The following is a 14,472-nucleotide window of genomic DNA, read 5'->3' as shown; positions in this document are numbered from 1 at the left end:
AGGCTCTGCATGGACTTGAACAAGTTATAGAATGTATGTGTATTATAATTTAAAATCTGTATGATGCAAAAAGCATACTAAGTGCTAACTCTAAAAAATAAATTATAATAAAAAGAATTCTGCTATTATTAGTGAACTTGATATTTGGGGAAAAAAAAGTTACTTTTCCAGATACAAAATCAGAACCTCTTTTTTCAGCTATCTTTAAAGAAATTTTACCACTAATGCATACAGATTTGGGTAAAATGAAATCAATAATCTGTCAGAATCACTGAGAATAAGTCCATATTAAACTAAAAAAGATTCAAAATATACTTGAATTATGCAATTTAAAAACAAAATATTATAACAATTCTTTATCTTAAATAATTAAAAATGTTCCTGGGATACTGGGAAGAGAAATCTAAACACTATCAATTCACCCTACAAAGAACATAAGAACTTCCAAGATACACTAAATTATATTATTAACATCTGCCACCACTGAACACTTGGGAATTCTACGATTTTAAAGTAACAGGAAAAGTGGGAAAACAAATAGAAATTAGTTTGGGAGGGTATGTCACCTAATTTCAGCAATATAATATTATTGAGGGTCTCATAGGCCCACAGTGTTAAATGGTGGGACTGCAAGTGTAAAAAAATTTGAAAAATACCTAAAATTATAGTTTAGTGTTTTTACCTGGCTTATTCTCTTCTTGTAAGAAATTAATGTGGACCAAAGGCTCAAGGTTATCTAAAAACAAACACAATATGGATCTTTGTGAACTGGAAAATCTAATGCTTTGATCTAAGGACCATTTTGAGAAGTAAAGCTAAACTACACTGTAACATGAGCCCAGGAAAATAGTCTGTATAATAAACTTTCTGATAGTTTAAAATGATAAGTGAAACAGTTTAAAATTTTCTTAATCTTCTTTCCCTCAAAATAGTAAGTCCCTAGTACCAACATGCTTTGACCACAAAAGCTGTCATTCCACAATTGTGCTACTTAATTTGTCCAGAAAAGCAAACATCTTACACCTGAAAATAGATTTGTATAATGCATCATCATCCTAACAACTAGCTACAGACCAATAGCTTTCTCATAACCAACAAGGGACCCATTTTCTCTGGCTTTACTGAAACTTCATTAGTGAATATCAACTTCATTGTCCTTAGCAAACAACTCTCATTTAAGACTCCATCTTAGAAACTTTACCTACCTCTAATAACAATTTCTCCCACTTTACCTCCAAACCATTCGCTTATATAACTCACACTCCCATTCATGAACACATTAAACAGTTCTTCCCTTTCTGCTCTCAAATTTCCAAACCAGTAAATCTCAGCCTCCAGTAACTTACCTAAAATACACATACTTCTTACTCTCTTCAATTCACAAATTTCTTAACAATTTCGATGCCCTTCAAACTGCCAACTTAAGACTATAGGGAAAATAGCACTCAGAAAAACTGCGCAATTATCTTATCATACAGAAATCTTTCTGGGATCAGTTAGCTATGTTCTAAGGCAGGAGCCAGCAATTCCTTTACTTCCCTCTTAAAAGGGTAAGCGTGAGTGTCACTGGCAGGACTATGGCAAGGAGAAGAATAAAGGAGAGAGAAACAAGGAAAAAGGAGGATGGGAGGGAAAAAAAAGCCAAATGTACATGGTAGGGAGGTAGGTCAAATGCCACCAACAACGACCTACACTGGAAATTGCCAATCCACTCCAGCTTAATGGGAGTCTGACCTAATCCCAACATGTATCTAATAATTCATTAGCTGATGCCCATCACTAGTTAAGCTAGTCCAGGTGAACACATAAGTCACCTGTCCTGTAAGTTTGCTACTTCACAATAAGGACAGCTTAAGTCCTCCAAGGATCCTTCTGTTTTAATCTAGTTTAGACTAAAACACATGTTAAGAAGAGTATTTCCATGATTCTCAAAATTCCAGAATATAAAGGTTTGGTCCTTGAACTTGGAAGCTCTTGAATTATTAAAGTATTCCCTAAATAAAGAAAATTAAACTCTTAGCTTAAATTTTTCCATGAAATGCTACAAAATTTTAATTAATAAGCAGATTCCTAATCATCACCAAAACAAAGTATGCTTTCATGAAAATTCAAAACTCTTCCAATTCCAAAATGAATGAAATATTTTGGGTCTGTAATTAACTTTATTTTACATAGAGGATCACCACCATGTTTCTACCTATCAAACAAGACAATTTTCCACAAAAGCAAAGCACATCAGGGGAAAAGAAAGAAAACAAATACCAAACATAATATGGGGACAAAATAAAAATACATGAGTAACTATGAAATTGTTATAAGAAAAAATGTTTCTAACAAATGACCTCTGCCATACTCAGCTTTCCTAATGACATGAATTGCCTAGACCATTCAACATCAAAACTTGGTAGTCAGTTTAGCAGCTGGAAGATGACAAATTGTTGGCTTGAAACCAATCATATCTTTTACTTTTCACTTGGTTGTTTTTGCATTATGAAATTCTACCTGACATGCTAATGCTAGTTTAGATGATCTTCACTTAGCCCATAATAATGAAAATTCTGTTTGAAAAGAGCCTGTCAAACGGCCTAGGCCTTAAATCTATATTTTTAGGATCAAGTAACTCCCCAAATATTAAAATCAGCTTTTCTTAAAAATATATTGCAAATTCTCTATAGTAATTAATGTTGCTGAGTGAAAACAGTAGTTTCAATAACAATGATCATTTTAGTTTTATAATGTACTTCATTACAAATGGTCTAAATTCAGTTAACTCGCAATTTAAAAACCCAGAAGTATTATAATGTATGATTTAAAAATAGATAAACTTTAACAGACAATTTTGCACAAATAACTTTAGTGAATTTATTCACTTAAGCAATTCTGATAAATCTCTTTCCTATTCATTCTACTCTCGATGAGGAAGTATATATTGCTCCAAATTATTAAGATATTCAAATTTAAGGATAATCAACTCTAAATGTTATACTCAGAGTTATCACCAATTGTTCCAAACCTAAGCTGCTGAAGATTCACTTCTTTTAGCATTCTTTTACATAGAAAGCAGGATCTCATTCTGATATTGAAATAACTTGCAAAAAAGTCATTAGATTTGGTATCTGATTTTTTTAATGGGGAAAATATTCAAAGTATATTCACATGTAAAGTAAAATGAATTGTGGAGCTATGAAAACAACTAGAGCAACAATTTCAGAACTCTCCATTTAAAAATAATCTGGAAGAGTGTGTGTGTGTGTGTGTGTGTGTGTGTGTCTGTGTGTGTGAGATATGGGAAAATGAGTGGGAATATTGAAGAAGAGAGGGCGAACCACGTGTGGGAGATATAAGTAATCATGCCCATGGTGGGTTCTCCATGGCTGGCATATAACCCAACATGTCATTAAAAAAAAAAATGTTTAGAAAGTTTCAACAGTGCCAAATGCAAAATGTTAAAGCAAAGAAACAATGAATGAGATAACCCCACAAACATCAAGTTCCATATGAAAACAGGAAGAAAAAAATTGATATATGCATCTTTTTTAATATACCAAATCTTAATTGACTTAAAGATTATATATAAAGTGCTTGGGCCATGGTACCCACCCAGATTCTCATTATCAATGGACTGATCTTTTCCCCTCCCTTCCACCCAAATTTAGTTCAGTGTTCCTGCAGAAAAAGTACAGCATTCCTATATTGGTAAGAATAAGAAATGAAAACAGTGAGTACAACTGATATATATCCATTGACTTTTATTACAAATGTACTTGATCACTTGGCTTCAAAAAGTTTAAAATCAATACCCTATTTTCTGTATGCCAGTACAAAGCAAACTGTTTTACAAATTAAATACCTAAAAATTTGACAAAAATATTAAAATTTGATGAAAAACAATTATAAAAATCCTTAATCTCTCTCTCTTCAAAAAAGGAGGCAGTCTTCCCAGTCCTATTATACAATATTAATAATATTCACCATTTTTAGAATAGGTAGCTAAATTATATTTTTCTGTTAGCATACAAAACTCTTAGACTAATAGATTTCATTTGTATATGCTCCAGTTAAGTTTGTGAATGCCATCTGATTGCAATATAATCAACTATCTTTAATTGAGTCCTAATTTACACTTATTTAATAATTTGCATAGTTTAAAAGGGATAAAGGTTATTCTACAACTAATTATCATAGGCTATTACAGTGCTATTTTTCAAGGCAATAAGTATTTGCTCCCAAATGAAATTATGTCTTCTTTAGGCAGGGGTTAAAATTACTAGCAGCTTTCTCCATTACCTGAACAATCAAATTGGAATAGTTATCCATCTCTAGATGTGAAGACCTAAAAAACACATCGATATATTTTCCACTTTGAGTCAAATTTCAACCCCTGCATGGGACTAGAAAGTGAGACTTTCAAGGTTTTTATTTCACTGTTGGGTTTTGGTTTCTACTCTCCATGGCTTTTAGGAAGCTGGGAAAGTTTGTCTTTCCTGACTCACATTGTCTCTCTTTTCCATTTGGCAAATATTCATCTACCTTCAATCTGTATCTAGTAGAGGAAAAGCCGACATGGCTTTTCTTATGAACTTCCTTTGTTGTCAAAGGCATGTATAATGATTTCTACAGTTCTGGTTAGTTAACTTTAGCTCCCTCTGTGGCTGGATGACTGCTGCTTCTAACATCAGCATGATAAATAGGAGGCACAAATAAAAAGTAGCTTAAAAAAAGATTTGGTGATTTAAAAGAAAAAAAAAAAAACGAACAACACCAAACACACACACATATATGGGCATTTCAAATCTGGTGGCTGATCTCTGGATTAAATTACTTGACAGTGTCTCTCATTTTAAAGAACGTCAATATTGCAATGCATTTCAAGTTTTCTTTTATACTTAGGCAAATAATATAGTTTAACCAAGCTCTTGGACCTTAATTGTAAGACAAAGCAGATCATTAAAAATAAGGCATACTTGTCAGGAATTAAGTTTTGTTTGCTTGTTTTTGGCACATTTGATCATACTGTCTTCTATGAATAACACATATGGTCAAATATACCATTTCCTTTTTCATTTCAGCACAAACAGGGTTTACCAACTAGTAAAATAAAAAACAAGGAAAAACTCCAACATAAAACACTGAGATATAGAACCTTGGTAAAGTACCGAGCACCTGGGGGGAGGGGTGGGGAAAGGATGAAACAGTAGAGGGAGGAAAGGTTGGGAGGGTGCTTGGGGAGGTAAAGTGAGATGCAAAAAAGAGCATCTTTACAGTCACTTAGTCTTTTCTAAGATCACCTCTTAAGTCTTAAAATATTTGCATGTGGATTTCTTTTTAAACCCAATGACCATAAATCAGACACTGGTTTCAAAATCTTAGTAAGATTGTGTTTAACTGTTATAGTGTAAAGACAATTGCACAATACATGTGCTTATTGATCCGGTAGGATTCCAAGCAGAATCTGAAGTCTGTAGGTAAGAAAGGTTTCACTTTAGGTAACAGTGACCCTAAAGAAAACCTCATGAAAGAACTCGCATCTCAAATAAAGGACACTTTGCCTAAGTTTGCTGTGTTTTTGTTGACTTGCACTACTTATTGCTGGCTACTATGAAACACTGATCTAGGAGTACTCCAACAACCTGTAGTACAAGGCTTAACTTTAAGAAGCTATAGTAAACAAGAGACAAAATCAAAGCAATTCTCTTTCCTAACTAGTAACAGCACAGAGAATGCAGTCTTTTCCATATCACAGTAAAAGTACAGTGAACAAAACAGCTCAACAAACCTTAAGACAAAAAAGTGCAGGTTATTAATGTTTACATGCAGTTGATAAGCATTCCAAATGTCACATTATGCACTGTAAAAGCTCAACTTTACTATATGGAAATAAGAAAAATGCACCTTGGGGGAAAGGGAAAAGCAATTTAATCATTTCCAGTGATTTTGTAAGTAAAGAAATTCCTAACTATTGTACGGTCACCTCATATTTAACATTGTATGAATATTAAAAGCAAACAATTTAATGGGAAAATGCACAGTACAATGGAAATAGCTTGTTATTCAACACATACAGTAGATCTCAAAAACAAAGACAACACACTCAACCAGGGAGCTTAAAAATATCAAATCAAAACCCAAAGAACCAGCAGAAAAAAAAAAATCCTTCAAAAAGACAACTGTTTCACCTTCCTAGGCCAATGCTTTACAATGTGAGAAGCACTGATACCTTCCAGCTCCTACAGGTGGTGTCTTCTACATACAGCAGTAAGATCTATATGGCTGGATTTGCCAAGAAACAATTCCATCCCCAGAACTCTCTATAGCAGACAAAATCCTTTTTTTAAAACCAAAATACTTTCTACAGAATTCCAAACCAAAATGTACTGTTTAAGGCATCTTTTTTATAACATTTTCTCTTCACTCAAAGATGATAGTCATGCAGCAGTTTAATGATAAAAATATATTAATATTTTACTATACAGCAGCAAGAAGTTAGTTGTCAATTAAAAGCACACGAACATCTTTAAATGAAAACCTGTAAAAGACTATCGATACAAACAATTTCAGTTTGGAGGACACCAGCCTGGTAAAGTGCTCTCCTAAGCTTTGCATTTTCATACCCTACACCTTGAATATATGAGTTATAGAACATACTTTTGATAGAAGGCTTGTACACTTGGGGAACACAAATACACTTAGCATATAATGTAGCCAGTAATAACTAGCACCACAGCTACATGGAAATCCTTTACACATACCAACTTGGCTTTCACTTTTAAAATGAAACTCAGAATCCATGGCTCAGTAGGATAACTATAATTGTGTTGCTCTGCTTTTTAACAGGTCTACATAAGTTAATAGCACTGGCAAAAATCAAAGAATAGCTTCAGACCTCTTACTAGTTTAGGAGACAGTGCTAGTGACCACAAATAGACTTGCTACCTGATGTCCAAGTACAGGTTCACTGGAAATTGCTGCACGTTAGTTTAAGTTTTTAAAATCTTTCTACACATAATAAAAAAAATATATTATGAACGATACATCTCATATACACAATAATGACAAAACACCTACTCAATCAAAGCAAACAGATGCAGAAAAATATTATGGGAGATTTCCTTTTTCTTTCTTTCCTCTTTTTCCTTTGACTATTGAATAACTTTGGTTCCAACCGTAAAAATCACAACTTAGCAAATTTCATTTAAATGCCTTTTTTAATAATTTCTTCATGTTCACAGAAGTTTCACTGACCATTTTTATATGTTTAAGGTCCAGATGCAATGCATATTGTATAAAAGAGAGCACTTATTGTTTACCTTGCATGAATTAAACCTACGTACCTTTAACTCTACAAACTTCTGCATAACATTTAGACAAAGCTCAGACACACAGCATGCCTAGCCCTCATATATATACACATCTCTAATCACAGGTATATAGGGTGTCAAATATACTATAATAACCTCCATGTAAGGTTTGAAATTTGGTAACAAAATGAGAAAAACTAAAAATATTATTTTACGTGTTCTAAAATATCTCTTTTTTGTGCTAAAGTCAAATGTTAGCTCAACATGAAAAGGACTTTTATATAATTCAGCAATATTATAATCTTGACCATTTTGCAAACACTTTTAATAATAATAGCTTAAACGTGTACAAAAGTTCTTGGTTAATTAGGGAAATAAACACTCAGTTCTTTATATTTTTTAATCAAGTAGGAAACACAGTTCATATAATGTTATTACTTTTTGTATTTTTTTTGTTTTTTGTTTTTAGCAGCTGCTTACTGTTTTATATGGTGGATAAAGTGGACAACATCCAGCGATGGGTGGCAAGTCAAGAAGAGAAACTGTCAGTTGGTGGAGGTTCTGTGGGTGGTGCTCCCTTGGAGTTAACAGTTATTTTTTTTTTTTATTTTTTATTTTTTTACTTTTTAACTTTTTATTTTCTCTCTTTCTTTACAGTATATTTTCTGTGTGTGGTTGTGTGTGTGTGTGTGTGTGTGTGTGTATGCATGTGTGTGTGGGTTTTTTCCATTCAGTTTGATCAATCTTCTTCCCCTTCTTCTTCACCCTGCAGCAACAGGGTGGCAGCGGCGGTCTCCTCCTGCTGTTGCTGCTGCTGCTGGTGGAGCTGCTCACAGGCAGCTCGCTTCTCCCTCTGTTTCTCTTGAATCTTCTTCATCTCCTCCGAGTACTTGCAGAAGGTGTGTCCGAACTTGGCCCACACCTTGTAGGGCACGGTGATGGAGTTGCGGTAAGTGGGCTTCACCTCGCTCACTCGCATAAACACGCCGTACTTGTTGGAGCCCACATCGAAGAAGAAGCGCTTGTTGTCCACAGTCAAGGAGGTGCCCTCGGGCAGCTCGGCCGGCTCCTCCTCCACTCCGTAGTCATCGATGAGCTTGGCCAGAGCGTCGCGGAACTCGATGAGCCCCTGTGCGGGCAGCGCAATGGTCTGGCCCTGCGTGGAGCCCAGGCCGGGCCCCCGGTTGACCGTCTGGCGGATGCGCAGGAAGCGGCCGCGCTGGTTCTCCTTGAGATCCATGTAGTACTTGCGGTTCTCGCGCACCAGGAACTCGCTCTTGAGCGCCCGGCGCGGCTCGTCCTGCGCCTGGGCCAGGTCCGGCGGCTGGCTGGGGCCCAGCTGCGCGTAGTGCTCGATGAAGTCGCCCAGGTAGTCGCGGAACTCCACGGCCACTGACATGGAGAGAGTGAGGCGGCTCTTGTTGCCGCCCGCGCCCACCTCAGCGATCTTCAGGAAGCGGCCCTTGGCGTTCTGCTTCACGTCCAGGTAGAAGCGCTTGTTCTGGATGTCCACCCGCTTGGAGGCCAGCTCCTGCGTCTCGTGCTGCAGCCCCCCCGGGGCCCCTCCGCCGCCGCCGCCACTGCCGCCGCCGCCCCCGCCGCCACCACCGCCCCCGCCGGAGCCCGAGCCCGAGCCTGGGTGCCCCAGGGAGCCGCCCGAGCCCAGCGCCGCACCACCCTGCTCGCTGCCGCTGTCTCGGTCCGCCATGATGCTGCGCTCCGCCGCCGCGCCGCCGCCGCCGCCTGCCGCTCCGCCCGCCGCCTCAGTCGCCTCAGCCGCCGCTGCTTTCCCTCCCCGGCTCCGCCTGCTGCCGCCGCAACCCCCACAGCCAGTCAGCCACTCTCGCGAGATCTGCGGGAGAGACGAGACCCGGTAACAGGGCACTGACTCCCCAGTACAGTAGCAGGGCGCCCTACTGTACGCGCCCACCCGCCCGCCGGCACGTGACATTCGCCCCCTCCCTGATGCCAGCCCCCCGACCGCCCGCCCGCCAGGCGGCGCCCACCCGCCGGCCCTCACCCCACACCCCTGGCGTGTGTATGGGGGGGGGGGGAGGTTGTGGGACGCGCCGCGTCGCAGCTGCTGCCGCCACCACCACTGTGGCTGTCGCTGTTGGCCAGACCCTGGGCGGCCTCGGCCCAGGGAGTTGGGGGACCAGGGGTGAGAAGGGGACTGCCATACTAAGCACAGGGAGAGGGCCTGAGTTCTGCATTCCAGTGACCCCGAAGAGAGGATGTGGAGGGAAGGGCCTGTGAAGCGCTACTGAGCCCGCTGCAGACAGGGGACACCAAGTCACGGCCACCCCCTTACATGTGGGCCTCAGTCAGACCCAAACCCAAACCCAGACAGGCCCACCCACTGCCCGCCTGGGCTATCTCCTACCGCAGAGCCCTGGCCGCAGAGGCGGGCAAGGAACAGGAGAGGTGGTGCGGCGGTAACCCTTAGCTGCAGAAGGGGCTGCCTAGGATGAGGACGGGGCGCCGGCAGCAGTGGCGCGGAGCAGCAGACACCTAGCCCGTCCCTCCCCTCGCTCCCGCCGCTTCCCCCTCCCAGCGCACGGCAGCGGCTCTGGCCTCAGATGATCCCGCTCCCCCCTCCCCCCAACCGCAGCCCCGCACAGTCGGGCGGGCGGGCAGGCGGGCGGGCGCACTCACCGGCGGGGGGGAGCCAAGCAGAGGACGGCAGCCGCACCAGGGCCGGGGTGCCCGCAGTGCCTGTTCTCGTTGGCTTTGCCCTTCCCCCCAAGCAACAATCAAAAAGAAACCCCACGTTCACCCAAAAACCTTCAACCAGCCTCCAGTGGGACCACAACTGCCCGCCTGCCTCCCCCTCCTCCTTCCGAGATTTGGGGAAGGGGGGCACCCTGCTCAAGGCTGAGCCCAGCCTGGGTTGCCGGCCAGCTCTGCGGATGAACCAGGCCCTGCCAAGCCTTCAGCCCCTAACCCACTCTTCTTCCCCTCTGGAAGGACCCAGAATGGAGGAGAAAACCAAGCAAGATTTAGTAAATTCACGAGCTAAAAATGTCAGGAATTTCCTGGGAAACGCACTTCCTTACGGGTTTCATTAACGCAGGTTCGCTCGCCCCTTTTACCCCTCCTCCCAGAAACTCCTTAGTGTCCAGGAGAGCCCCTACCTCTCAAAAAAGTAAAGCATTACATGATTAGTGGTTTTTAGGTAGACAGCTAGGTTACCAACCATTAATTAACCAATGAATCTTTGGACAGTGACAGCTAAAGGGGGTCTCTGGTCTCAGAAAGAGACTCGGAAAGAAGGGATTTCTTTCTTCCTAGATCTAAGGCATAATCTAGGGCCTGTTTTCCTTCTCCTACATATATAGCAAATGCTCATACTCCCTCCCTGCAGTCTGCAGTTCTAAGAGTTGTGGGGAAGCTCAGGCCTATCTCCAGGAGAACCCCTGCCATTACCCCTACATTCTCCTTATCACCTTCTGCAGGGGGCTCAGGGGATGGACATCACAGCCTTACTCCTGGCTTTCTCAAACATGGATTGTTGCCTCCATCCTTAGAAGAGTGTTTCTGTCCCATCTGTGGGTGCCATTCGCACCCAACATCCCTCAACCCCCAAAGTAAGGAGTCTTCCCTCCCTCATTAAGCTTCACAGACAGCTGAGTGCCACAGTTGTGCAAGCTTCCTGGAAAAGAAAGGGCTGGAGAGGACTAAGGATCACAAAACCCAGATAAGTCTAGGACCTAAACCTTGTCAATACCTGAGCCCTCAAAGCTCCCTAATATATCCCTTCACCTCCTGAGCAAACCTGCCTCCGAAGTATTCACAGCTTGCTTTTTCTTTTCGCAAGGACTCCGTTCTACCCAGCATTAGCTACTCTGGCTCTGGGCTGATGTTTGCTACTTCCCGCTAAAGAGCAAGAAACAGGGAAAAGCACTATGGCTACCAAAGAGCAAACTGGAGTAGTGCTGTGGGAACCAGCCCCAGAACCACCTACTAGTCCCTGAAATGGTCCCTGAAATGGTTCCCTGAAGGGGAGGCCCATTCTGACAGACAGAAATCCAGGCTTTGGGCTCCATAAAGAACTTTTCCTTAGTTGGGGGCATCCTCCAGTGCCGAGCAGTGCCATTTTATTGCTGATTTTTCTAAACTCCCTCCCTTGTCCCCAAGTCTGCAAGGAAGGGGAGAGAAGAACTGTTGGCGCACTTCCCACCGCGAAAGAATTAAAACGAGAAAAAGCAGTGGCTCCTTCAAGCTCACACAGTAGCGATCAGGACCCTGGATAGACCCTGGCCCCAAACTGGGACGCAAAGGCTGAGTGGCAGGGTCTCCGCACAGAGTAGGGCGGGGCATTACGCTTCCAGCTGTAAACTGAGGCTAAGATCTGTTTCGATCCGTCTGATCTAGAAGAGCCGCTGCTCTTCTTCTGGGGTTTACCCTGCGCAGAACCAAGCGCTTGCCCCCTCAAGAAAGCTCTTAGCAGCAAGAAGCCCAATGGGATTGTGATGAGGAGACACGCGCCTGCCGGTCCCATTCTTCTACGCTAATGACTGCTTCCCCCAGGACAGAAAACAAGGGCTTTAAAAATGCCCACCTTCCGTGACCAACTTTAGAGTTTAAATTTCTCGTTTCTCTGTCCCAAACATTTATATCCAGGGGTTCTGAAGCAGTTTGACTTTGGGAACACCCTGATTTTCTGAAAAAGTGTCACCAGCAACTGAGTTCTTAGTTCCCCAGCGCACAGGCAACTGATGAAGCTTCTAGACAAAACACAAGTTAAATATCATTTGCATGTTCAAAATGGGAATTTTAAACTCAAATCAGCAAACCACTGAGACCTGGATCTCTTCACATAAATATGCATTTACTTATTTTACGTTATTTATTATATATGTATAAAATTTCTACCATTATATACCAGCTTGTCCCCTATTTTACAAATGTATCTAAAAGGTAAGCAAGGTTAATAATGGCTTTTCCAAAACAATTCAATGATAAATTGGATATTCAGCACATTTTCACTTCTCAAAAAGTTAATTTCAGGATAAGCCTGTAAATGTGGGGCTTTGGTCAGACTAGGAAGGAGATGGTGAAAGGCGGCTTTCCTTAGGCTACAGAATACGGTAGCCTTAAAAGGCAGTCTGGGAAGAATGAATATTGTCTCAGAGGAAGGTCTTAAAAAGTTTAGAAGCTTAAAAAGAATTTCAGAGTTAGATCTGCATCCTAACATTGAAAATCCATTAGAAAATTTGTAGATTTAAAATGACTTCTAGCCATTTGTTAATTACCTAAATAATATACTTAGTAAATGAAAAGTGTTCTAGTATTTAGCCTCTTGAATTTGTTATTCTGAAACAAACAGTTGTAAAATTAAATTGAAATTTTCAATACAATGCAGGAAAGGCAAAGAGGAAACGAAATAAATTAACATGCAGCAAAATATCAGTGTTAATTAAAAATCATCAAAAAATATTCCCTTTCTACTCAAAGTTTGCTTACTTTAAAAAATCTGATAAACGTCTAGATTTCTTGAGCTCTTTTATTAATACTACACACACATTTTGAAGAGAACAGAGATTGCTTTATTTTTAACCCCACTATCTCTATGCCGTTAACAAACTCTTACCAACAAATATTGTTCACAAGTGAAACAAACATTAGGCAGAACAAAAAGGAAAAATGCTTCAATTTTCCTCAGCCTGAACTACGGGTGATTCTAATAAGCTTTAGTCTTTAAAAGCAAAAATTAACACACACACACACACATTTATAAGATAAACTTGGAGGGAGAGAATCTACCTCTGGGTAATAAACCCTTTTAGTTATGGAGTTCCCAACAGAAACAATATGCTGATTAGTATCACAGATTTCCAAAACAAAAGAGAAGCAAGAACATTAGAAATTGTTTTCAAGTGCTGCTTAGGTTAAATGCCTGTCTTAAACTACACAATTATCTTCAATACCCAAATTATTAAAAGTAACTGGAATGTTGTACTGCAAGTGTTCAAAGTGGAGGAATTACCCATTTCTTCTCATGGCCATCTACCAGGAAAATGAAAGGAAACTCTTAAGTAAATGTTAACGTTTAACAACAACAAGGACTAATAGTAGTAGTATTTCATCAATCATTTTTTAAAAGCACATTGTCCTTCTATAGCTCACCTAATCTTCAAAATTATGCCTCTCCAATGCTATTTTAACGTTTAAAGATATGAATTAAACATTTAAAACCTGAAGAGAACAATCCATGTGATAGAACCCTCGCATTTCACAAAACGTTTTCACTGTAAGCATTTGCAAAAGAGTTAAATAAACGTAGCACACATTCTAAATTCGATAAAAGATTCCGAGAACCCGACATTTTATGTACCCAAAAGGCCCAAACAGAACCGATGCAAATGTCAATAGCTCACTCTCTTCCGGCTGATACTTAAAAGGTTTTACTAGTACCCAAAGGAATGAAATCAGCAACTCTCTCCACTCTACTCAACACTCCAATTTTCAAAGCCGCAATTCGCAAACGTCAGTTTGGGCTGGCAGCAGTGGGGGTCTTGAAGCAATAATAATACAAAAAATCCTTTTCTCCTCTCACAGTCTACCAAAAGATGTCAAACCAAATTCCGTCTATTACAAAGCACTGGGACCTCCCTTCCAAGGACACGGGACACAACCACAGACACCGCTGCAAAAAGCTCTCCAAGAGCCCCTGGCCCGACAGAACGAATTAGAACCTTCAAAAGGGTCCCTCACACACAGCGGAAATGAAGGTGGCATTTATTTGGGGATAGACAGCAACGAGCCAAAGAAAGTTGCCCTAGCCGGACTGGGGCCTTTCTCTCTCCAAGTTCAGAATCAAGGCAGATATATTTGTGGGGGTCCCTTCTAAAGACACCTCAGCCGCCTCCGGAGCCCACTGTCACTCAAAGGGAAGACCCTCCAGCTTCGCATCCGTTCCTTTTGCCCCCGAACAAAGACAGAGGAGGCTGTTGAGCTGACCTAGCTCCGTGGGGCAGCAAAAACGCCTTGTTCGAGCCACCCATCCTTGGGCCTGCCTTCATCTGCGATGTCAGCACCAATGTATTATTTTTTATTTTTACAACGCATCCTGGGCGGGTGTATGCATTGCGGGGGTGGGGGTTGAACAGAGGAGAGGAGGGGTTGGTAGTGAAGCCTAGAACCCTCCTTCCTCTCCCTTCCTGCCAGGGTT

At 41.2% G+C, this 14,472-nt stretch overlaps 1 protein-coding gene across 1 annotated transcript; it reads right to left on the bottom strand.

Moving 5' to 3' along the window:
• Positions 1-3,734: 3,734 nt before the first annotated feature.
• Positions 3,735-9,818, bottom strand: PURA (purine rich element binding protein A). The gene is made up of 2 exons (XM_019836378.3): positions 9,682-9,818; positions 3,735-9,150 (listed from the first exon to the last, which is right to left on the bottom strand). The coding sequence occupies exon 2, from the start codon at positions 9,004-9,006 to the stop codon at positions 8,038-8,040; it is 969 nt and encodes a 322-aa protein (XP_019691937.2). The 5' UTR covers positions 9,007-9,150; positions 9,682-9,818; the 3' UTR covers positions 3,735-8,037.
• Between the last annotated feature and the right edge of the window lie 4,654 nt (positions 9,819-14,472).

The sequence above is a fragment of the Felis catus genome, chromosome A1 (genome assembly GCF_018350175.1).
Source record: "Felis catus isolate Fca126 chromosome A1, F.catus_Fca126_mat1.0, whole genome shotgun sequence".
Lineage (NCBI taxonomy): Eukaryota > Metazoa > Chordata > Mammalia > Carnivora > Felidae > Felis > Felis catus.
The sequence above is the reverse complement of the archived record's forward strand: the minus strand, read 5'-3'. Positions and strand labels throughout refer to the sequence as shown.

Excerpts from the sequence above, each read along its gene's own strand:
- PURA (XM_019836378.3), bottom strand. The coding sequence starts at position 9,006 with ATGGCGGACCGAGACAGCGGCAGCGAGCAGGGTGGTGCGGCGCTGGGC.